The 24,321-nt window shown below is 41.8% G+C and overlaps 1 protein-coding gene across 1 annotated transcript in view; it reads left to right on the forward strand.

Moving 5' to 3' along the window:
* The first annotated feature begins 6,124 nt into the window (after positions 1-6,124).
* LOC133549725 (ras-related protein Rab-27B-like) overlaps positions 6,125-24,321 on the forward strand; it is a 29,229-nt gene continuing 11,032 nt past the window's right edge. Inside the window, exons 1-3 of the mRNA XM_061895445.1 lie at positions 6,125-6,263; positions 15,383-15,549; positions 15,616-15,701. Coding sequence (XP_061751429.1) covers positions 15,397-15,549; positions 15,616-15,701 — 239 coding nt within the window. The 5' untranslated portion in view covers positions 6,125-6,263; positions 15,383-15,396. The remainder of the gene's footprint in view (positions 6,264-15,382; positions 15,550-15,615; positions 15,702-24,321) is intronic.

Below are 24,321 nucleotides of genomic sequence, written 5' to 3' on the forward strand. Positions count from 1 at the left end.
AACGTAATCCCTACATTTTTCAACCAATTCCAACATCAACGCATTCTAGTCCCCCTGAACAGTCAAATTATCATTTTTTTCATGTTAAAAAAATTCCAGGAATTCCCAGAAATCCATTTTCTTTTTCAAACCCTTTTTCACCCTTTTTTCTGTCAACTACTCCTTCCACATTTTTCAACCCACTTCAACTATTCTACCGTCAAAACAGGAAAAAAAAACTGTGTTTTTTTGCATTAGAAAAATTCCCGGTTTTCCCAAAACTCCAGGAATTCCGTAATACCATTTCTCAATTAAAAATGTTACTACGTCAACATTTCTCGACCGATTTGAAAAATTCCAACACCAACGATTTCAACTTTCACTTTTTTTTTTTTTTTTTAGCATTTTCAAAAAGATCCCAGTTTTCCCCAAATTTCCAGGAAGTTCCCATTGAAACGAAATGGGAAGTTTTTCCAAGAACTACAATCCTTACATTTTTCAACTTCCCCCAACCATTCCAACATCAACACATTCTACTCATCCTGGACATTCAAAGTAAAACTTTTTGGCAAGTTCCCAACCAAATTCCGGTTTTCCTGGAAATTCAAACTCCTTAACATTCAAAGCGTTCAAACTATTCTTACATTCTGTCAGCATTTCAGTTCAACTTCAGTTCCTTCAGGATTTGCTTCATCCAGTTGCAACGTGTGTTTTACTTTTGAGTATTTCTGTAAAGAAACTCTACTTTTCCATCCATTCATCCATCCCTCCATTTTCTACCGCTTGTCCCGTTCAGGGTTGCGAGGGGACATCAGCATATTTCAAATTATTGATGGTTGCGTCGACAAATAGATCAAAGAGACTTCTTCCTGCGTGCACAGTCACATGACTGGCTTTCACCAATCCCACGTCAGCACTTGTGACCTTTGACTCCATTTCCCCCAATCAAATGGAGGCAAGCGGTCACATGACCGCACTCCCACTGTAAACAAGCGTGACTCCAGGTCAGACGAGGCCGCACAGCTCTTTGATGTTTACTTACAAACTACGTCAAAGGAATGTTGATATCGTCATCTGTATCAGTAGAAATGTTCACATGATTTCACTTCCAACTTGAGAGAACATAAGTTGTAGCTGCACTTATAACAGCATCATGAGTGGTCCTTGTGATAGCAAAACTACTTATACTCGTTTAAATAGATGATGTTCTTTGAACTGGGTACCAAAAGTAGTTTATTGGGCTCAGGAATGTGACACTTAGCAAGAGATCTCTTATCTGATCAAGCTCTGTCTCCCGTGTCTTTGATGTGACATGTGGACTTTAGTTGACCTGGGCATATGTGTCATCTATTTTTGACCCCCCTCTGGGCTAAATTGGTCCCCTTTACTGAGTGACTCCCCCACCTCCTTCTGGGCAAACGACACCCTCTCCCCTTCACAGGACCTTGGGCATTCATTCCACTGGTGTACTGTATGTTAATGAGCATGGAGGGTGGGACTTCTGAGAATGTATAATTGTCAATACGTATTCTAAAAGAGTTAGAACAAGCTGGAACGAACGGATGTGTCGTTCTGGTTTCGGTCTCGCTTTGCAAAGCTTGTTATTATTTGTTTGTTACTTTAATAAATCATTTTAAAGCTATTTGTCACTAAAGCAACTGCAACTGCCATTAACTGCAACTGCCATTAACTGCAACTGCCATTAACTGCAACTGCAACTGCCATTAACAATGCATAAATCTGTGCATCCGGATAGTATTCACTGCGCTTCACTTTTTCCACATTTAATTATGTTACATAATGGAATACATTCATTTTTGTCCTCAAAATTCTACATACAATACCCCATTTAAAAAAAATAAAATAATAAAAAAAATGTGATATCCTCAATCAGTTTCTCAGTCCTTGAGTAGATTTTTCATTGAACATTCACTCTTCAGTAATTATTTGGATGACTACCTTTTTTACTTTCACTTGAGTCTTACAAATCCAAACTTTTTGACTTGCTGGCCGCATTGGACTAAAAAAATTTCGCCAAGGGCCAAAAGCAGACTGAATGTAAAAAAAAAAAAAAGTGTGAATGTTGTCTGTCTACCTGTGTTGGCCCTTTGATGAGATGGCAACTTGTCCAGGGTGTACTCCACCTTCCGCCCGTATGCAGCTGAGATAGGCTCCAGAAATTGACAAGCGGTAGTAAATGGATGGAAGGATGTGTATATATATATATATATATATATATATATATATATATATATATATATATATATATATATATATATATATATATATATATATATATATATATATATATATATATATGTATGTATATACTGTATGTAAATGTGTATATATGTATGTATATATATATGTATATATTTATTTTTATGTGTATGTATGTGTATATGTATAATTTTGTGTGTATATATATATGTGTGTGTATGTATATATATATATATATATATATATATATATATATATACATATATATATACACACACAGTATATATATATGTGTATGTGTGTATATATGTATGTATGTATATATTTATGTGTGTGTATATGTATATATGTGTATATATGTATGTATATATATATATACACAGTATATATATGTGTATGTGTATATATATGTATGTATGTATATATGTGTGTATATATGTATGTATATCTTTATATAAATATATATATATATGTATATATATATGTATATATATATATATATGGATGTATATATATATATATATATATATATATATATATATATATATATATATGCACGGTATATATATGTGTATGTGTGTATATATGTATGTATGTATATGTTTATGTGTGTGTGTATATGTGTATATATGTATGTATATCTGTATATAAATATATATATATCTATATACACAGTATATATATGTGTATGTGTGTATATATGTATGTATGTATATATTTATGTGTGTATATGTATATATGTGTATATATGTATGTATATCTGTATATAGATATATATATATATGTATATATATATATATATATATATATATATATATATATATGGATGTATATATATATATATATATATATATATATATATATATATATATATGCACGGTATATATATGTGTATGTATGTATATATTTATGTGTGTATATATGTATGTATATCTATATATATATATATATATATATATATATATATATATATATATATATATATATATATATATTTAATGTGCTTATATCAGTATAATGGATATATAGTTAATAATTAATATAATGGAATATTAAGAGTAAATAAATAATGATAAATGGGTTGTACTTGTATAGCGCTTTTCTACCTTCAAGGTACTCAAAGCGCTTTGACACTACTTCCACATTTACCCATTCACACACACATTCACACACTGATGGAGGGAGCTGCCATGCAAGGCGCCAACCAGCACCCATCAGGAGCAAGAGTGAAGTGTCTTGCTCAGGACACAACGGACGTGACGAGGTTGGTACTAGGTGGGGATTGAACCCGGGACCCTCGCCGTCCCCGTACTAAATGTGAAAGTTTTGTGACGACCTTCCTAAAGTTTTGTTGTCATGTGGTGTTATGTGTGTTGACTCTCTGTTGGTTTTTTTGTGCCAGGAATAGAAAAGGTTGTTTGGATGAAGTCATATAAGTGAATGCTGTGCTGTGTTTGAGTTCAATTCACGGCCAGCTGCTCGTTTTACTCAGGTTGTCAACCAGATGTGGCATTTAGACAAGCAGATGTTTAAACACCACGAGCCTAAATCCTTAATGTGAATCTAAAGACGCCCTAGAACCGTAGTTTGGACACCCCTGCTCTAAAGTAACAGCATTCTAGCATTGAGTACAATGTGTGGCTACTCTACCCTCCTCTAATATGAATATTTACTTTCTTATGACCTTGGAGGTTCTATTTCCTGTTCTATGGTTATCATCACTATTATATGTGTGGTGTCACCAAAAAACAACAACTTTGGATCAGTTTTGTTGAACTTTTGAGGCATACTTTCCAAGATAAACCTGTACCACTTTGATGCAAATAATATACAGTGGGGCAAACAAGTATTTAGTTGTGCAAGTTCTCCCACTTCAAATGATGACAGAGGTCTGTAATTTTCATCATAGGTACACTTCAACTGTGAGAGACAGAATGTGGAAAAAAAATCCAGGAATTCACATTGTAGGAATTTTAAAGAATTTATTTGTAAATTATGGTGGAAAATAAGTGGTCAATAATAAAAATTCAACTCAATACTTTGTAATACAACCTTTGTTGGCAATAACAGAGGTCAAACGATTACTCTAGGTCTTTACCAGGTTTGCACACACAGTAGCTGGTATTTTGGCCCGTTCCTCTATGCAGGTTTTCTCCAGAGCAGGGATGTCGCCGAGCAACATGGACTTTCAACTCCCTCCACAGATTTTCTATGGAGCTGAGGTCTGGAGACTGGTTAGGCCACGCCAGGACTTTTAAATGCTTCTTACGGAGCCACTCCTTCGTTGCCCGGGCGGTGTGTTTGGGATCATTGTCCAGCTGGAAGACCCAGCCACGTTTCATCTTCAAAGCTCTCACTGATGGAAGGAGGTTTTGGCTCAAAATCTCACGATACATGGCCCCATTCATTCTTTCCTTAACACGGATCAATCGTCCTGTCCCCTTAGCAGAAAAACAGCCCCAAAGCATGATGTTTCCACCTCCATGCTTCGCAGTAGGTATGGTGTTCTTGGGATGCAACTCAGTATTCTTCTTCCTCCAAACACGACGAGTTGCGTTTATACCAAAAAGTTCTATTTTGATTTCATCTGACCACATGATATTCTCCCAATCCTTTGCTGTATCATCCATGTGCTCTCTGGCAAACTTCAGACGGGCCTGGACATCGGTTGGTAGAGCGGCCGCGCCAGCAACTTGAGGGTTGCAGGTTCGATCCCAGCTTGCACCATCCTAGTCACTGCCGTCGTGTCCTTGGGCAAGACACTTTACCCACCTGCTCCCAGTGCCACCCACACTGGTTTAAATGTAACTTAGATATTGGGTTTCACTATGTAAAGCGCTTTGAGTCACTTGAGAAAAGCGCTATATAAATATAATTTACTTCTTCCTCCAAACACGACGAGTTGAGTTTATACCAACAAGTTCTATTTTGGTTTCATCTGACCACATGACATTCTCCCAATCCTCTGCTGTATCATCCATGTGCTCTCTGGCAAACTTCAAACGTTGCCTGGACACGCACTGGCTTAAGCAGGGGGACACGTCTGGCACTGCAGGATTTGATTCCCTGTCGGCGTAGTGTGTTACTGATGGTAACCTTTGTTACTTTGGTCCCAGCTCTCTGCAGGTCATTCACCAGGTCCCCCCTGTGTGGTTCTGGGATTTTTGCTCACCGTTCTCATGATCATTTCGACCCCACGGGATGAGATCTTGCGTGGAGCCCCAGACCGAGGGAGATTATCAGTGGTCTTGTATGTCTTCCATTTTCTGATAATTTGATAAGTTGATTTTTTCACACCAAGCTGCTTGCCTATTATAGAGTCACTCTTCCCAGTCTGGTGCAGTTCTACAACTCTTTCCCTGGTGTCCTTCGACAGCTCTTTGATCTTGGCCATGGTGGAGTTTGGAGTCTGACTGTTTTGAGGCTGTGGACAGGTGTCTTTTATACGGATAAGGAGTTCAAACAGGTGCCATTAATACAGGTAACGAGTGGAGGACAGAAGAGCTTCTTAAAGAAGAAGTTACAGGTCTGTGAGAGCCAGAGATCTTCCTTGTTTGAAGTGACCAAATACTTATTTTACAAATAAATTCTTTAAAATTCCTACAAGGTGAATTCCTGGATTTTTTTTTCACATTCCGTCTCTCACAGTTGAAGTGTACCTATGATGAAAATTACAGACCTCTGTCATCATTTGAAGTGGGAGAACTTGCACAATCGGTGGCTGACTAAATACTTTTTTGCCCCAGTGTATATTATTTGCATGATATGACTTCATTCCAGCTATTTCTCTTCAAGATGTCTTAAGCACCGAATGTTTTCCTGCGTATTAAATTAGCTTCCAGACGGCCAAGATACCTTTTCCCAGGCCGGACCTTTCCTCCATTGAATAATTCTTTCTTTTTTTTCTTCTTTTCCTTCCAGAAGAAAAGACAAAGTTCTGCATGCTCGCCCCTGCAAGCTCCTCCCAGCATCACATGCGGGCAGAAGGCTGAGGAATATTCTGTGGAATGAAACAGGACGAGCGAGGGGGTCATCTGGATGAATGTTGGAGCTCCAACTCGCTGGTGAGACAAGTTTAGCTTATTATTGAAGAATTTTAAAGGGCGACGTCAAGGAATTTTGTTGTATCTGCAAACTGGTACGAATTACAGCAAGAAATTTTTTTGCCACAGGTTATCCCCTGTCCAAAATGTAATACAGAGCGCTGGTTACATTTGGACATGAATGTGCATTTCTGTCAGCATCGTGCAGTTGTCATATTCTGCCTAGCAACAAGTGGCAGGACAGGACAAGGAAAAAATCTGTGAGTCTAAGTTGCCGAGTTTGCTCGCAAATAAATCTTGTACATTGTCAAATTTCATTCAAAATCATTTTTGTCACTAGTGTGATTGAAATCACTTTTGTAAAATAACCATTATATCATTAAAAAAACAACAACACTGATGACAACCCGTTCTGCATTATAAATAATCCACAAAATCACAACCAAAAAACACATAAATAATCATTAATAAATATTATTACAAACAATAATAAAGCATATATACCGTACTTCCTTGAATTGCCGCAGGACATATAGTATGCGCCTGCCTTGAATTACTGCCGGGTCGAACTCGTGACGTCACGGTGACACTTCCCCTGTCATCATTTTCAAAATGGAGGAGGCTGATTTCAATTCCAGTAATTTGAAATCGCATAGAGGGAAGAAGAGTAGGATTTAAGGTCCAAGCTTACATCACACTCAAATTTTGACCGCATGCCTTTGGTAAGTGCCGGAGTGAGAAGAAGTTTTAAAATAATTAGTGCATGCTTACTTTTACCGCATGCCTTTGGTAAGCGCAGGAGTGACAAGAGGTTTTAAATTAATTAGCGCCCCGGTGGCAATTTAGGGAGGTACAGTATGTGTGTATATATATATATATATATATATATATATATATATATATATATATACATATATATATATATATATATACATATATATACATATATATATATATATATATATACATATATATATGTATATATATATGTGTGTATATATATATGTGTATATATATATATATATATATGTATATATATATATGTATATATATATGTATATATATATATATATATATATATATGTATGTATATATATATATGTATGTGAATATATGTATGTATATATATATATGTATGTGAATATATGTATGTATATATATACATATATATATCTATCTATGTATGTATATATATGTATGTGAATATATGTATGTATATATATATACATATATATATCTATCTATGTATATGTATGTATGTATGTGTATATATATGTATGTGTATATATATATGTATGTGTGTATATACATATATATATATATATCCATCCATCCATCATCCATCCATCCATCATCTTCCGCTTATCCGAGGTCGGGTCGCGGGGGCAACAGCCTAAGCAGGGAAACCCAGACTTCCCTCTCCCCAGCCACTTCGTCTAGCTCTTCCCGGGGGATCCCGAGGCGTTCCCAGGCCAGCCGGGAGACATAGTCTTCCCAACGTGTCCTGGGTCTTCCCCGTGGCCTCCTACCGGTTGGACGTGCCCTAAACACCTCCTTAGGGAGGCGTTCGGGTGGCATCCTGACCAGATGCCCGAACCACCTCATCTGGCTCCTCTCGATGTGAAGGAGCAGCGGCTTTACTTTGAGTTCCTCCCGGATGGCAGAGCTTCTCACCCTATCTCTAAGGGAGAGACCTGCCACACGGCGGAGGAAACTCATTTCGGCCGCTTGTACCCGTGATCTTATCCTTTCGGTCATGACCCAAAGCTCATGACCATAGGTGAGGATGGGAACGTAGATCGACCGGTAAATTGAGAGCTTTGCCTTCCGGCTCAGCTCCTTCTTCACCACAACGGACCGGTACAACGTCCGCATTACTGAAGACGCCGCACCGATCCGCCTGTCGATCTCCCGATCCACTCTTCCCTCACTCGTGAACAAGACTCCTAGGTACTTGAACTCCTCCACTTGGGGCAGGGTCTCCTCCCCAACCCGGAGATGGCACTCCACCCTTTTCCGGGCGAGAACCATGGACTCGGACTTGGAGGTGCTGATTCTCATTCCGGTCGCTTCACACTCGGCTGCGAACCGATCCAGCGAGAGCTGAAGATCCCGGTCAGATGAAGCCATCAGGACCACATCATCTGCAAAAAGCAGAGACCTAATCCTGCGGTTACCAAACCGGAACCCCTCAACGCCTTGACTGCGCCTAGAAATTCTGTCCATAAAAGTTATGAACAGAATCGGTGACAAAGGACAGCCTTGGCGGAGTCCAACCCTCACTGGAAATGTGTTCGACTTACTGCCGGCAATGCGGACCAAGCTCTGGCACTGATCGTACAGGGAACGGACCGCCGCAATAAGACAGTCCGATACCCCATACTCTCTGAGCACTCCCCACAGGACTTCCCGAGGGACACGGTCGAATGCCTTCTCCAAGTCCACAAAGCACATGTAGACTGGTTGGGCAAACTCCCATGCACCCTCAAGAACCCTGCCGAGAGTATAGAGCTGGTCCACAGTTCCACGACCAGGACGAAAACCACACTGTTCCTCCTGAATCCGAGGTTCGACTATCCGACGTAGCCTCCTCTCCAGTACACCTGAATAAACCTTACCGGGAAGGCTGAGGAGTGTGATCCCACGATAGTTGGAACACACCCTCCGGTCCCCCTTCTTAAAGAGAGGAACCACCACCCCGGTCTGCCAATCCAGAGGTACCGCCCCCGATGTCCACGCGATGCTGCAAAGTCTTGTCAACCAAGACAGCCCCACAGCATCCAGAGCCTTAAGGAACTCCGGGCGGATCTCGTCCACCCCTGGGCCTTGCCACCGAGGAGCTTTTTAACTACCTCAGCGACCTCAGCCCCAGAAATAGGAGAGTCCACCACAGATTCCCCAGGCACTGCTTCCTCATAGGAAGACGTGTTGGTGGGATTGAGGAGGTCTTCGAAGTATTCCTTCCACCTATCCACAACATCCGCAGTCGAGGTCAGCAGAACACCATCCGCACCATACACGGTGTTGATAGTGCACTGCTTCCCCTTCCTGAGGCGGCGGACGGTGGTCCAGAATCGCTTCGAAGCTGTCCGGAAGTCGTTTTCCATGGCTTCCCCGAACTCTTCCCATGTCCGAGTTTTTGCCTCCGCGACCGCTGAAGCTGCACACCGCTTGGCCTGTCGGTACCTGTCCACTGCCTCCGGAGTCCTATGAGCCAAAAGGACCCGATAGGACTCCTTCTTCAGCTTGACGGCATCCCTCACCGCTGGTGTCCACCAAGGGGTTTTAGGATTGCCGCCCCGACAGGCACCAACTACCTTGCGGCCACAGCTCCGATCTGCCGCCTCGACAATAGAGGTGCGGAACATGGTCCACTCGGACTCAATGTCCAGCACCTCCCTCGTGACATGTTCAAAGTTCTTCCGGAGGTGGGAATTGAAACTTTGTCTGACAGGAGACTCTGCCAGACGTTCCCAGCAGACCCTCACAATGCGTTTGGGCCTCCCAGGTCTGTCCGGCATCCTCCCCCACCATCGCAGCCAACTCACCACCAGGTGGTGATCGGTAGAAAGCTCCGCCCCTCTCTTCACCCGAGTGTCCATAACATGAGGCCGCAAATCCGATGACACAACTACAAAGTCGATCATGGAACTGCGGCCTAGGGTGTCCTGGTGCCAAGTGCACATATGGACACCCTTATGTTTGAACATGGTGTTTGTTATGGACAAACTGTGACGAGCACAAAAGTCCAATAACAAAACACCACTCGGGTTCAGATCCGGGCGGCCATTCTTCCCAATCACGCCTCTCCAGGTTTCACTGTCGTTGCCAACGTGAGCGTTGAAGTCTCCCAGTAGGACAAGGGAATCACCCGGGGGAGCACTTTCCAGTACTCCCTCGAGCGCTTCCAAAAAGGGTGGGTACTCTGAACTGCTGTTTGGTGCATAAGCACAAACAACAGTCAGGACCCGTCCCCCCACCCGAAGGCGGAGGGAGGCTACCCTTTCGTCCACCGGGTTGAACTCCAACGTACAGGCTTTGAGCCGGGGGGAAACAAGAATTGCCACCCCAGCCCGTCGCCTCTCACTGCCGGCAACGCCAGAGTGGAAGAGGGTCCAATCCCTCTCGAGAGAAGTGGTTCCAGAGCCCTTGCTGTGCGTCGAAGTGAGTCCGACTATATCCAGCCGGAACTTCTCTACCTCGCGCACTAGCTCAGGCTCCTTCCCCCCCAGTGAGGTGACGTTCCACGTCCCAAGAGCTAGCTTCTGTAGCCGAGGATCGGACCGCCAAGTGCCCTGCCTTCGGCTGTCGCCCAGCTCACAATGCACCCGACCTCTATGGCCCCTGCTATGGGTGGTGAGCCCATTGGAGGGGTGACCCACGTTGCCTCTTCGGGCTGTGCCCGGCCGGGCCCCATGGGAACAGGCCCGGCCACCAGGCGCTCGCCATCGTGCCCCACCTCCGGGCCTGGCTCCAGAGGGGGGCCCCGGTGACCCGCGTCCGGGCGAGGGAAATCTGGGTCCATGATGTTTCTTCTTCATAAAGGTCTTCGAGCTGCTCTTTGTCTGATCCCTCACCTAGAACCTATATATATATATATATATATATATGTATGTGTATTATGTATGTATATGTGTGTATATATGTTTGTATATATGTATGTATGTATGTATATATATATATATATATGTGTGTGTATATATACATATATATATACATGTATTTATATATATCTATGTATGTATGTATGTGTATATATGTTTGTATATGTGTATGTATTTGTATATATATATGTATGTATATATATATATATGTATGTAGGTGTGGGAAAAAATCACAAGACTACTTCATCTCTACAGATCTGTTTCATGAGGGGTTCCCTCAATCATCAGGAGATTTTAATGGAAGCATTCACATACAATGGTTTATATAGAGCACAGAGTGGGTGGGTACAAGCAGGCGTAGGGTGTGGTGATTGGCTCATGTGTTACCTAGGAGGTGTTTCCGCCTGTGGCGGCATGTTGAAATGATTTCACTGCGCTTGTTGAGGGATGATAGCTCTGGATGATATATAATAAACAGTTTCTCTTTTAAGCATAAGTTGCATCTTTTATTACCACTGTTGTAAGGTGTGCTGGATGCAAGAATTTGCCATGTTATTGAATATTCAACATTATTGTCTTTGAGGTTCCAAATGTGTTTGCTGAGTTCGGTAGAATTCTGCAAAGTCTGGTTTCTAAAGGAGGCGTTGTGATTATTCCATCTTGTTTTGAACGCTCCTTCGGTTAATCCTGCGTTTACCAAGCAAAGGTAATACGCAAGGACCTTAACACATCCGACACGTACGTAGGATTAACCGAAGGAGCGTTCAAAACAAGATGGAATAATCACAACGCCTCCTTTAGAAACCAGACTTTGCAGAATTCTACAGAACTCAGCAAACACATTTGGAACCTCAAAGACAATAATGTTGAATATTCAATAACATGGCAAATTCTTGCATCCAGCACACCTTACAACAGTGGTAATAAAAGATGCAACCTATGCTTAAAAGAGAAACTGTTTATTATATATCATCCAGAGCTATCATCCCTCAACAAGCGCAGTGAAATCATTTCAACATGCCGCCACAGGCGGAAACACCTCCTAGGTAACACATGAGCCAATCACCACACCCTACGCCTGCCTGTACCCACCCACTCTGTGCTCTATATAAACCATTGTATGTGAATGCTTCCATTAAAATCTCCTGATGATTGAGGGAACCCCTCATGAAACAGTTCTGTAGAGATGAAGTAGTCTTGTGATTTTTTCCCACACCTACATATTGCGCTCTACCACGGTATCGAGCACTATTCTCCGGATAATCCAATCAAGATATATATATATGTATGTATGTGTATATATGTATGTATATATATATGTGTATATATATGTATATGTGTATTTATATATGTGTGTGCGTGTATATATATATATTTATATATATGTATATGTGTATTTATATACAGTATGTGTGTGCGTGTATATATATATATTTATATATGTATGTATGTATGTATGTGTGTGTGTATACACATATATATATATATATATATATATATATATATATATATATATGTATGTATGTATGTATGTATGTGTGTGTGTGTGTGTGTGTGTGTGTATATATACATATACATACATATATATTGCCGGCACCGTTTTTGGGTGTTGTTGATAAAATGGCTTTCACTTTGCATAGTAGAGTTTTAACTGGCACTTACAGATGTAGTGACCAGCTGTGGTTTTAAGTGTTCCTGAGCCAGTGTGGTGATATCCTTTACACACTGATGTCGCTTTTTGATGCCGTACCGCCTGAGGTATCGATGGTTCGTAATATCATCGCTCAAGTGCGGGGATTTCTCCAGATTCTCTAAACCTTTTGATGTTATTACGGACCGTAGATGGGGGAATCCCTAGATTCTGTCATGATCCACGTCTTGGATCATGGCATATACTTGGTTTTGGTTCTGTTTGATATCACATTCTGTCTAGTGTTTGTCTTCCTCAGTTCTTGTGGCACTTCCTGGTTTATTTCTGTTGTCTTAGCAACGCAGTTGTGTCACCTGCCTTCCGTGTGATCACGCATACCTGCCCTTGATTATTTATCTCCTTATATATGCCCGCCTTTGTTTGACCTTCAGTCTTGGACTCTTGCTTGCTACACTCAACAGCATTGTGGTAAATCTCTATTTTTGTATACTTGTTAGTTTCTATGCTATTTTGTTTGTTTATGTCCCTAGCTTCCACGCTAGCGCCCTTTGTTCTTTCTAGCTCCCAAGCTAGTTCTCTTTGTTTTTGGTTAGTGCCTTTGTGCAAGTGTTTCTGTTCTTAGTTTCTTTTATTATATAAATATATTCGTATTCTTACCTTACTTACGCTGTGTTCCGTCTTCGCTGCACCCACGAGAGAACAACTCGTCACCACAATGCCACCGAGACGTCACAAATTCCTTGCAATAGCTCGTTGAGAAATGTTTTTCTTAAACGGTTTGGCAATTTGCTAGCGCATTTGTTCACAAAGTGGTGACCCTCGGCCCATCCTTGTTCGTGAATGACTGAGCATTAAATGGAAGCTGTTTTTATACCCAACCATGGCACCCACCTGTTGCCAATGAGCCTGTTCATCTGTGGGATGTTCCAAATAAGTGTTTGATGAGCGTTCCTCAACTTGCTCAGTCTTTTTTGCCACTTTTGTCAGCTTTAGAACTTTGTTCTAAAAATCACCTTCCACGTCTGTCCTTGACACCCACATTTCAGGCTCTGTGGAAACGCTCCCCACCCACACTACTTGATGCCTCGTCTGACCTGCTGTGACTTAGATTACCATAGTAACTAATAGGGTTGTACGGTATACGGGTATTAGTATAGTATTCCGTTTATATTTACATCTAATACAATTTCCCAACTCATATGGAAACGGGGTTTGTAAAAAAAAATATTTGGGATTGAAAAGCTTAAAGGGGAACATTATCAGCAGACCTATGCAAGCGTCAATATATACCTTGATGGTGCAGAAAAAAGACCATCTATTTTTTTAACCGATTTCCGAACTCTAAATGGGTGAATTTTGGCGAATTAAACGCCTTTCTGTTTATCGCGCTGGAGGCGATGACGTCATAATGTGACGTCACCGAGGTAACACACCCACCATTTTCATTTTCAACACATTACAAACACCGGGTCTCAGCTCTGTTATTTTCCGTTTTTTCGACTATTTTTTGGAACCTTGGAGACATCATGCCTCGTCGGTGTGTTGTCGGAGGGTGTAACAACACTAACAGGGAGGGATTCAAGTTGCACCACTGGCCCGAAGATGCCAAAGTGTCTGCCGCCAGACCCCCATTGAATGTGCCAGAGTGTCTCCACATTTGACCGGCGATGCTAAAGCAGACATGGCACAGAGATGTATGGATAACCTGCAAATGCATTTGCAACGATAGTCAACGAAATCACAAAGGTGAGTTTTGTTGATGTTGACTGCCAGCTAATCGATGCTAACATGCTACGCTAATCGACGCTAACATGCTATTTACCGGCGGTGCTAAAGCAGACATGGCACAGAGATGTATGGATAACCTGTAGATGCATTTGCAACTATATTACGTTTCCTTCCACCCACATTTAATGCGAAACAAACACTTACCAATCGACAGATTTAAGTTGCTCCAGTGTCAAAAGATGCGAAAGTCCTGATCGTTTGGTCCGCACATTTTACCGGCGATGCTAACGCAGCTATTCGGCCATGCTATGGCTATGAATAGCGTCAATAGCTATTCGCTCAATAGCTTCAGTTTCTTCTTCAATACTTTCATACTCCAACCATCTGTTTCAATACATGCGTAATCTGTTGAATCGCTTAAGTCGCTGAAATCCAAGTTTGAATCCGAGCTAATGTCGCTATATCTTGCTGTGGTATTCGCCATTATTTGTTTACATTGGCAGCACTGTGTGACGTCACAGGGAAATGGATAGTGGTTTCGAAGATAGCGAAAATAAGGCACTTTAAAGCTTTATTTAGGGATATTCCGAGACCGGTAAAATTTTGAAAAAAACTTCCAAAAATACAACAAGCCACTGGGAACTGATTTTTATTGTTTTTAACCCTTTTGAAATTGTGCTAATGTTCCCCTTTAACTGGTTTAAAGTCATACCCAACAATTGACGACTTTTTACTGTTAACTGAGTTTCGTTTTTTTAATGATTGGATTTATGGCTCAAAAAAAGGGTTGAAAACCCCTGATCTAAATCACCCTTCCTAATTTGTTGCCCTTAAAAGGGCGACGAGCCTTCTATTGAGATCCAGGAAGCAACAACACCTTGCTTTGTCTTCGTGCCTCCCGGCCCGCTCAGCCTGATTGGATTCTCCTCGCCACGTTTGCGGGCCCGGCTTGAAAAGGCGCTAAAAAACGTCACGCCGCTGTTGGTGAATAAAAAGCCAGTAAAAGGGCTCCTGTGTGCCAAAACTTGTCCGTCTTTTCCCAGCCCCGACCGCTCATGCGGAGCTCAGGCCGAGTCATGCGCTCGACCCTCTTTTGAGGCGTTAAGCCTTCATCCGCACCACCCCCGGTTTTTTTTGTTTTGTTTTTTTTTTTGCAGGTTGAGCGCCCGCCATGGCCGACTGGAACTACGACTACCTGATCAAGCTGCTGGCCCTGGGGGACTCGGGCGTGGGGAAGACCACATTCCTGTACAGGTACACCGACAGCAAGTTCAACCGCAAGTTCACCACCACCGTGGGCATCGACTTCCGGGAAAAGAGGCTGGTGAGTGTCGCCGCCGTCCAAGCGTCCGCCCGCCGGGGAAAAAGTGACGGACTTCTCTCGCCTCAGGTGTACGCCGGCACCAACGCCGACGGCACCGTCGAGAAGAACTTCCGAGTGCACCTCCAGCTTTGGGACACGGCCGGGCAGGAGAGGTACTTTTGGATCTTGTCTTTTTAAAGCAGGGCTCGGGAACCTTTTTGGCTGAGAGAGCCGTGAAAGCCGAATATTTCAAAATGTATTTCCGTGAGAGCCATATCGTATTTTTTAACACTGAATACAACTAAATGCGTGCATTTTTAAGTAAGACCAACACTTTTAGAGTATAATAAGTCTCTTATTCTTTTTAATAACATTGTCTGTTGAGCATGTTTTTGTTCGGCCATGTGCTGTTTGTCCTTTGGACTCTTTTAAGTTCCTGTTTTTTTCCACTCCCCTTGTCTGGTTTCCTTGGTTACTCATTTTGTCCACCTGTCTCCGGTGGACATAATGCCCGCTCACCTGCTTCCCCGAGCACTAATCAGAGGCAGTATTTGAGCTCGTCTTTGCCAGTCAGTCGCCCTGTGCTGACTTGTTTCATGCCTTGCCATAGTTTCGTGCTTCATGCCATGCCAAGTAAGTTTTGTTCGATTTATGTTCTCAGTCTGTTTATGCGTTAGCTTTGTTTTTTTAGCCCAAGTTGTGCCTCCGCTGTGAGCGATTTTTTTTTTTAGTTAAAATTAAATCATGTTTTTACCTAAATGCGGGGAGAACGACCCCGCAGCAAGCTGTGACACAAAATACTTCTTACCATTAACGCGACTTCTTGAACAGGTGCCGTAGAAAACGGACGGATGGATTTAAATGCATGAGAATTTTTTTTGTATTTTGCACGTTATTTTTAGCACTGTGATTACCAGCGGAATTATTCCTAATTATCGCGTTAAGCAATGTCAGCTAAGATTGATCTGAGAGCCAGATCTGACTCTAGAGCCATAGGTTCCCTACCCCTTGGCCATGTGCTGTTTGTCCTTTGGACTCTTTAAGTTCCTGTTTTTTTCCACTCCCCTTGTCTGGTTTCCTTGGTTACTCATTTTGTCCACCTGTCTCCGGTGGACATAATGCCCGCTCACCTGCTTCCCGAGCACTAATCAGAGGCAGTATTTGAGCTCGTCTTTGCCAGTCAGTCGCCCTGTGCTGACTTGTTTCATGCCTTGCCATAGTTTCGTGCTTCATGCCATGCCAAGTAAGTTTTGTTTGATTTATGTTCATAGTCTGTTTATGCGTTAGCTTTGTTTTTTTAGCCCAAGTTGTGCCTCCGCTGTGAGCGATTTTTTTTTTAGTTAAAATTAAATCATGTTTTTACCTAAATGCGGGGAGAACGACCCCGCAGCAAGCTGTGACACAAAATACTTCTTACCATTAATGCGACTTCTTGAACAGGTGCCGTAGAAAACGGACGGATGGATTTAAATGCATGAGAATTTTTTTTGTATTTTGCACGTTATTTTTAGCACTGTGATTACCAGCGGAATTATTCCTAATTATCGCGTTAAGCAATGTCAGCTAAGATTAATCTGAGAGCCAGATCTGACTCTAGAGCCATAGGTTCCCTACCCCTTGGCCATGTGCTGTTTGTCCTTTGGACTCTTTAAGTTCCTGTTTTTTTCCACTCCCCTTGTCTGGTTTCCTTGGTTACTCATTTTGTCCACCTGTCTCCGGTGGACATAATGCCCGCTCACCTGCTTCCCCGAGCACTAATCAGAGGCAGTATTTGAGCTCGTCTTTGCCAGTCAGTCGCCCTGTGCTGACTTGTTTCATGCCTTGCCATAGTTTTGTGCTTCATGCCATGCCAAGTAAGTTTTGTTTGATTTATGTTCATAGTCTGTTTATGCGTTAGCTTTGTTCTTTAGCCCAAGTTGTGCCTCCGCTGTGAGCCATTTTTTTTTTAGTTAAAATTAAATCATGTTTTTACCTAAATGCGGAGAGAACGACCCCGCAGCAAGCTGTGACATAAAATACTTCTTACCATTAATGCGACTTCTTGAACAGGTGCGGTAGAAAACGGATGGATGGATTTAAATGCATGAGAATTTTTTTTGTGTTTTGCACGTTATTTTTAGCACTGTGATAACCAGCGGAATTATTCCTAATTATCGCGTTAAGCAATGTCAGCTAAGATTGATCTGAGAGCCAGATCTGACTCTAGAGCCATAGGTTCCCTACCCCTTGGCCATGTGCTGTTTGTCCTTTGGACTCTTTAAGTTCCTGTTTTTTTCCACTCCCCTTGTCTGGTTTCCTTGGTTACTCATTTTGTCCACCTGTCTCCGGTGGACAAAATGCCCGCTCACCTGCTTCCCGAGCACTAATCAGAGGCAGTATTTGAGCTCGTCTTTGCCAGTCAGTCGCCCTGTGCTGACTTGTTTCATGCCTTACCATCGTTTCGTGCTTCATGCCATGCCAAGTAAGTTTTGTTTGATTTATGTTCTCAGTCTGTTTATGCGTTAGCTTTGTTTTTTTAGCCCGAGTTGTGCCTCCGCTGTGAGCGATTTTTTTTTTAGTTAAAATTAAATCATGTTTTTACCTAAATGCGGGGAGAACGACCCCGCAGCAAGCTGTGACACACAATACTTCTTACCATTAATGCGACTTCTTGAACAGGTGCCGTAGAAAACGGATGGATGGACTTAAATGCATGAGAATTTTTTTTGTATTTTGCACGTTATTTTTAGCACTGTGATTACCAGCGAAATTATTCCTAATTATCGCGTTAAGCAATGTCAGCTAAGATTGATCTGAGAGCCAGATCTGACTCTAGAGCCATAGGTTCCCTACCCCTTGGCCATGTGCTGTTTGTCCTTTGGACTCTTTAAGTTCCTGTTTTTTTCCACTCCCCTTGTCTGGTTTCTTTGGTTACTCATTTTGTCCACCTGTCTCCGGTGGACATAATGCCCGCTCACCTGCTTCCCGAGCACTAATCAGAGGCAGTATTTGAGCTCGTCTTTGCCAGTCAGTCACCCTGTGCTGACGTGTTTCATGCCTTGCCATAGTTTCGTGCTTCATGCCATGCCAAGTAAGTTTTGTTTGATTTATGTTCTCAGTCTGTTTATGCGTTAGCTTTGTTTTTTTAGCCCGAGTTGTGCCTCCGCTGTGAGCGATTTTTTTTTTAGTTAAAATTAAATCATGTTTTTACCTAAATGCGGGGAGAACGACCCCGCAGCAAGCTGTGACACAAAATACTTCTTACCATTAATGCGACTTCTTGAACAGGTGCCGTAGAAAACGGATGGATGGATTTAAATGCATGAGAATTTTTTTTGTATTTTGCACGTTATTTTTAGCACTGTGATTACCAGCGGAATTATTCCTAATTATCGCGTTAAGCAATGTCAGCTAAGATTGATCTGAGAGCCAGATCTGACTCTAGAGCCATAGGTTCCCTACCCCTGTTTTAAACCTCGGACGGAACGTTACTGAGCACATTCCTGCAGGAATTACGAGGATTTTTAACTTCAAAACGGGCAAAGAGCAAGACGGCCGTTGCGATTTGTATCCTCCGGAGAGTTGTTGCTAATATTTGCCACCAGGATGGAAGCCCTCTTGTGAGCATTGCCGCATTGTGTGGGAAAATGACTGCAATTAATACGACTGAACAGAATGCTAGCGAGGGGGGTTGTTGTTGTGCTGGTAGAGGTGTCTCCACTCTGCATTTTCTGCATTTTAACGGCAGTTGTTTTGACAAGCAATCCTGCAATGCTAAGGAGATGGGGTTTTCATCTAGGGACTGCTGTTGTGTTGGCAGAGGTGTCGCTCCTGGACATCTTTAAAGCTGATTTCCACCATAAAAGGGCGTAATCGTTCATGCCGCCCCATTGCGGCATTTTGTGGCAAAATAAATGTTGTTGAAATGCAAAGGGGAGACACCTCCGTCAGCACAACAGTAGTCGTTAGGGGTTGACGTCCCTCGTTAGCATTGTATTATCGTGCGGTAAAAAAGACCAGTATTAAGACAACTGAATTGAACGCTGACAAGGGGGATTCCACCCCAAAAAACTGATGTTGTGCTGGTAGCGGTGTTTCTACTTTGTATTTTAACAGCAGTCATTTTGCCACACAATGCTGTAATGCTAATAGATAGCTAGATAGTACTTTATTGATTCCTTCAGGAGAGTTCCTTCAGGAAAATTAATCTAGCGACTGCTGTTGTGTTGGCAGAGGTGTCGCTCTTGGACATCTTTAAAGCTGATTCCCACCATAAAAGGGCGTAATCGTTCATGCCGCCGCCCCATTGCAGCATTGCGTGGCAAAATAAATGCTGTCGAAAAGCACCGCCATCAGCACAACAGTAATTGTTAGGGTGTAACCTCCCTCATTAGCATTGCTGTATTGTGCTGTTAAAAAGATCGGTATTGAGACAACTGAATTGAACGCTGACAAGGGGGATTCCACCCCAAAAAACTGATGTTGTGCTGGTAGCGGTGTTTCTACTTTGTATTTTAACAGCAGTCATTTTGCCACACAATGCTGTATTGCTAATAGATAGCTAGATAGTACTTTATTGATTCCTTCAGGAGAGTTCCTTCAGGAAAATTAATCTAGCGACTGCTGTTGTGTTGGCAGAGGTGTCGCTCTTGGATATCTTTAAAGCTGATTCCCACCATAAAAGGGCGTAATCGTTCATGCCGCCGCCCCATTGCAGCATTGCGTGGCAAAATAAATGCTGTCGAAAAGCACCGCCATCAGCACAACAGTAATTGTTAGGGTGTAACCTCCCTCATTAGCATTGCTGTATTGTGCTGTTAAAAAAGATCGGTATTGAGACAACTGAATTGAACGCTGACAAGGGGGATTCCACCCCAAAAAGACTGATGTTGTGCTGTTAGCGTTGTTTCTACTCTGCATTTTATCAGCAGTCATTTTGCCACACAATGCTGTAATGCTAATAAGCGGGGATTTCATCTAGCGACTGCTGTTGTGTTGGCAGAGGTGTCATTCCTGGACATCTTTAAAGCTGATTTCCAGCATAAAAGGGTGTAATCGTTCATGCCGCCCCATTGCAGCATTTTGTGGCAAAATAAATGCTGTCGAAAAGCACCGCCATCAGCACAACAGTAAACAGCCGTCGCCTTTGGTCACTAGACAGGTCAAAGAAAAGGTCGTAAAAAAGTTCCAAGAAAAAGTTGTTAAACAGTTCAAAGAAAAGGTCGTAAACAGCCGTCGCCTTTGGTTACTAAACAGTTCAAAGAAAAGGTTGTAAAACAGTTCCAAGAAAAAGTTAGAAAACAGTTCAAAGAAAAGGTCGTAAACAGCCGTCGCCTTTGGTTACTAAACAGTTCAAAGAAAAGGTCGTAAAACAGTTCCAAGAAAACGTTGTAAAACAGTTCAAAGAAAAGGTCATAAACAGCCGTCGCCTTTGGTTACTAAACAGTTCAAAGAAAAGGTCGTAAAACAGTTCCAAGAAAACGTTGTAAAACAGTTCAAAGAGAAGGTCGTAAACAGCCGTCGCCTTTGGTTACTAAACAGTTCAAAGAAAAGGTCGTAAACAGCCGTCGCCTTTGGTTACTAAACAGTTCAAAGAAAAGGTCGTAAAACACTTCCAAGAAAACGTTGTAAAACAGTTCAAAGAGAAGGTCGTAAACAGCCGTCGCCTTTGGTTACTAAACAGTTCAAAGAAAAGGTCGTAAAACAGTTCCAAGAAAACGTTGTAAAACAGTTCAAAGAGAAGGTCGTAAACAGCCGTCGCCTTTGGTTACTAAACAGTTCAAAGAAAAGGTCGTAAACAGCCGTCGCCTTTGGTTACTAAACAGTTCAAAGAAAAGGTCATAAAACAGTTCCAAGAAAACGTTGTAAAACAGTTCAAAGAGAAGGTCGTAAACAGCCGTCGCCTTTGGTTACTAAACAGTTCAAAGAAAAGGTCGTAAAACAGTTCCAAGAAAAGGTTGTAAAACAGTTCAAAGAAAAGGCCGTAAACAGACGTCACCTTTGGTTACTAAACAGTTCAAAGAAAAGGTTGTAAAACAGTTCCAAGAAAAAGTTGTAAAACAGTTCAAAGAAAAGGTCGTAAACAGCCGTCGCCTTTGGTTACCAAACAGTTCAAAGAAAAGGTCGTAAAACAGTTCCAAGAAAAAGTTGTAAAACAGTTCAAAGAAAAGGTCGTAAACAGCCGTCGCCTTTGGTTACAAATCAGTTCAAAGAAAAGGTCGTAAAACAGTTCCAAGAAAAGGTTGTAAAACAGTTCAAAGAAAAGGTCGTAAACAGCCGTCGCCTTTGGTTACAAAACAGTTCAAAGAAAAGGTCGTAAAACAGTTCCAAGAAAAGGTTGTAAAACAGTTCAAAGAAAAGGCCGTAAACAGACGTCACCTTTGGTTACTAAACAGTTCCAAGAAAAGGTTGTAAAACAGTTCCAAGAAAAAGTTGTAAAACAGTTCAAAGAAAAGGCCGTAAACAGCCGTCGCCTTTGGTTACTAAACAGTTCAAAGAAAAGGTCGTAAAACAGTTCCAAGAAAAAGTTGTTAAACAGTTCAAAGAAAAGGTCGTAAAAAACAGTTCCAAGAAAACGTTGTAAAACAGTTCAAAGAGAAGGTCGTAAACAGCCGTCGCCTTTGGTTACTAAACAGTTCAAAGAAAAGGTCGTAAAACGTTTCCAAGAAAAAGTTGTTAAACAGTTAAAAGAAAAGGTCGTAAACAGCCGTCGCCCTTGGTTACCAAACAGTTCAAAGAAAAGGTCGTAAAACAGTTCCAAGAAAAAGTTGTTAAACAGTTCAAAGAAAAGGTCGTAAACAGCCGTCGCCTTTGGTTACTAAACAGTTCAAAGAAAAGGTCGTAAAACAGTTCCAAGAAAAAGTTGTTAAACAGTTCAAAGAAAAGGTCGTAAACAGCTGTCGCCTTTGGTTACAAAACAGTTCAAAGAAAAGGTCGTAAAACAGTTCCAAGAAAAAGTTGTAAAACAGTTCAAAGAAAAGGTCGTAAACAGCCGTCGCCTTTGGTTACAAAACAGTTCAAAGAAAAGGTCGTAAAACAGTTCCAAGAAAAGGTTGTAAAACAGTTCAAAGAAAAGGTCGTAAACAACCGTCGCCTTTGGTTACAAAACAGTTCAAAGAAAAGGTCGTAAAACAGTTCCAAGAAAAGGTTGTAAAACAGTTCAAAGAAAAGGCCGTAAACAGTCGTCGCCTTTGGTTACTAAACAGTTCAAAGAAAAGGTCGTAAAACAGTTCCAAGAAAAGGTTGTAAAACAGTTCAAAGAAAAGGCCGTAAACAGTCGTCGCCTTTGGTTACTAAACAGTTCAAAGAAAAGGTTGTAAAACCGTTCCAAGAAAAAGTTGTAAAACAGTTCAAAGAAAAGGGCGTAAACAGCTGTTGCCTTTGGTTACAAAACAGTTCAAAGAAAAGGTCGTAAACAGCCGTCGCCTTTGGTTACAAAACAGTGTAAAGTTAAAGTCGCCTGGAGGGGTCTCAGGCCCTGCCTCCTCTCCGATTTGTAGATCTCGGGTCAAGACAAAATCTTCCCGTGGATTACAATCATACTTGCCAACCCTCCCGATTTTTCCGGGAGACTCCTGAATTTCAGTGCCCCTCCTGAAAATCTCCCGGGGCAACCAGTCTCCCAAATCTTCCACCCGGACAACAATATTGGGGGCGTGCCTTAAAGGCACATCCTCTCTCACCTGTCGTCACGTCCGCATCAGCCTAATCACATAATGTAAGCAGCTTTTACACACACAAATAAGTGAATGCAAGGCATACTTGGTCAACAGCCATACAGGTCACACTGAGGGTGGCCGTGTAAACAAGTTTAACACTGTTACAAATATGTGCCACACTGTGAACCCACACCAAACAAACATTTCGGGAGAACATCCGCATCGTAACACAACATAAACACAACAGAACAAATACCCAGAACCCCTTGCAGCACTAACTCTTCCGGGATGCTACACTATATACCAGGGGTGTCAAACTCAAATACAGAGTGGGCCAAAATTTTAAACTCAACAAAGCCGCGGGCCAAGGTTGAACAAATGAACCTTTTAATAGGGACCCAAACAAGTTTTGCATTGAATATTGAACAAGCAAGGCGTATATAACTTTATAGTGACATGCAAAATCCAGTTTCAAATAATAATAACAATAATAATTAAAGCTGCAAGCAGCGTTGGTCGGGTCCGCCTTTGGCTGCTGCCAAGCCCTGGTCTAAGTCAGACCTACATAGAGGTCTTTGTTTCATGTCTCTACGACATTCCTAACAGAAGTTTCAAGCAGTTTTGTCTGGGTTTTCTCCTAGGGGGCGCTGGAGCGCAATTTTGACTTTTGGGGTTTGGTTTTTTATTAGATGGCAATTTTCGCCAGTCCTGATGTGTGTGTAAAATTTAGTGAGTTTTGAAGCATGTTAAGGGGGTCAAATTACAGATCAGCGTTTCTGGATGTTGTTGATAAATGGCTTTCGCTTTGCATAGTAGAGCTTTAACTTGCACTTTGAAGCATTTTAAGGGGGTCAAATTACAGCTCAAAGAGGCAAAAATGACATTTTTTAGGAAACTTTGCGCAGGGGTTCTTTGAAGGCGCGTAAAATCAAAACCGGAGCAGTAATCAAAACTTTGTTGGATAGTTTTAATCAAAAGGGTTCAATCTCTCTCCTGTGCGAGTTTGAAGCCGAAACGACAAACGCACTCGGAGGAGTTTACGTTTGAAAAAGGTGACGGGTTTTTACAAAACTTTTATTTTGAAGGGGTAATTTTTAACTTCCTGTTGATTTTTGCCAAAGGATGTCAATCATCTAAATGTAGGTCTAAGTGAGAC

Source organism: Nerophis ophidion, linkage group LG01 (genome assembly GCF_033978795.1).
Source record: "Nerophis ophidion isolate RoL-2023_Sa linkage group LG01, RoL_Noph_v1.0, whole genome shotgun sequence".
Classification (NCBI taxonomy): Eukaryota; Metazoa; Chordata; class Actinopteri; order Syngnathiformes; family Syngnathidae; genus Nerophis; species Nerophis ophidion.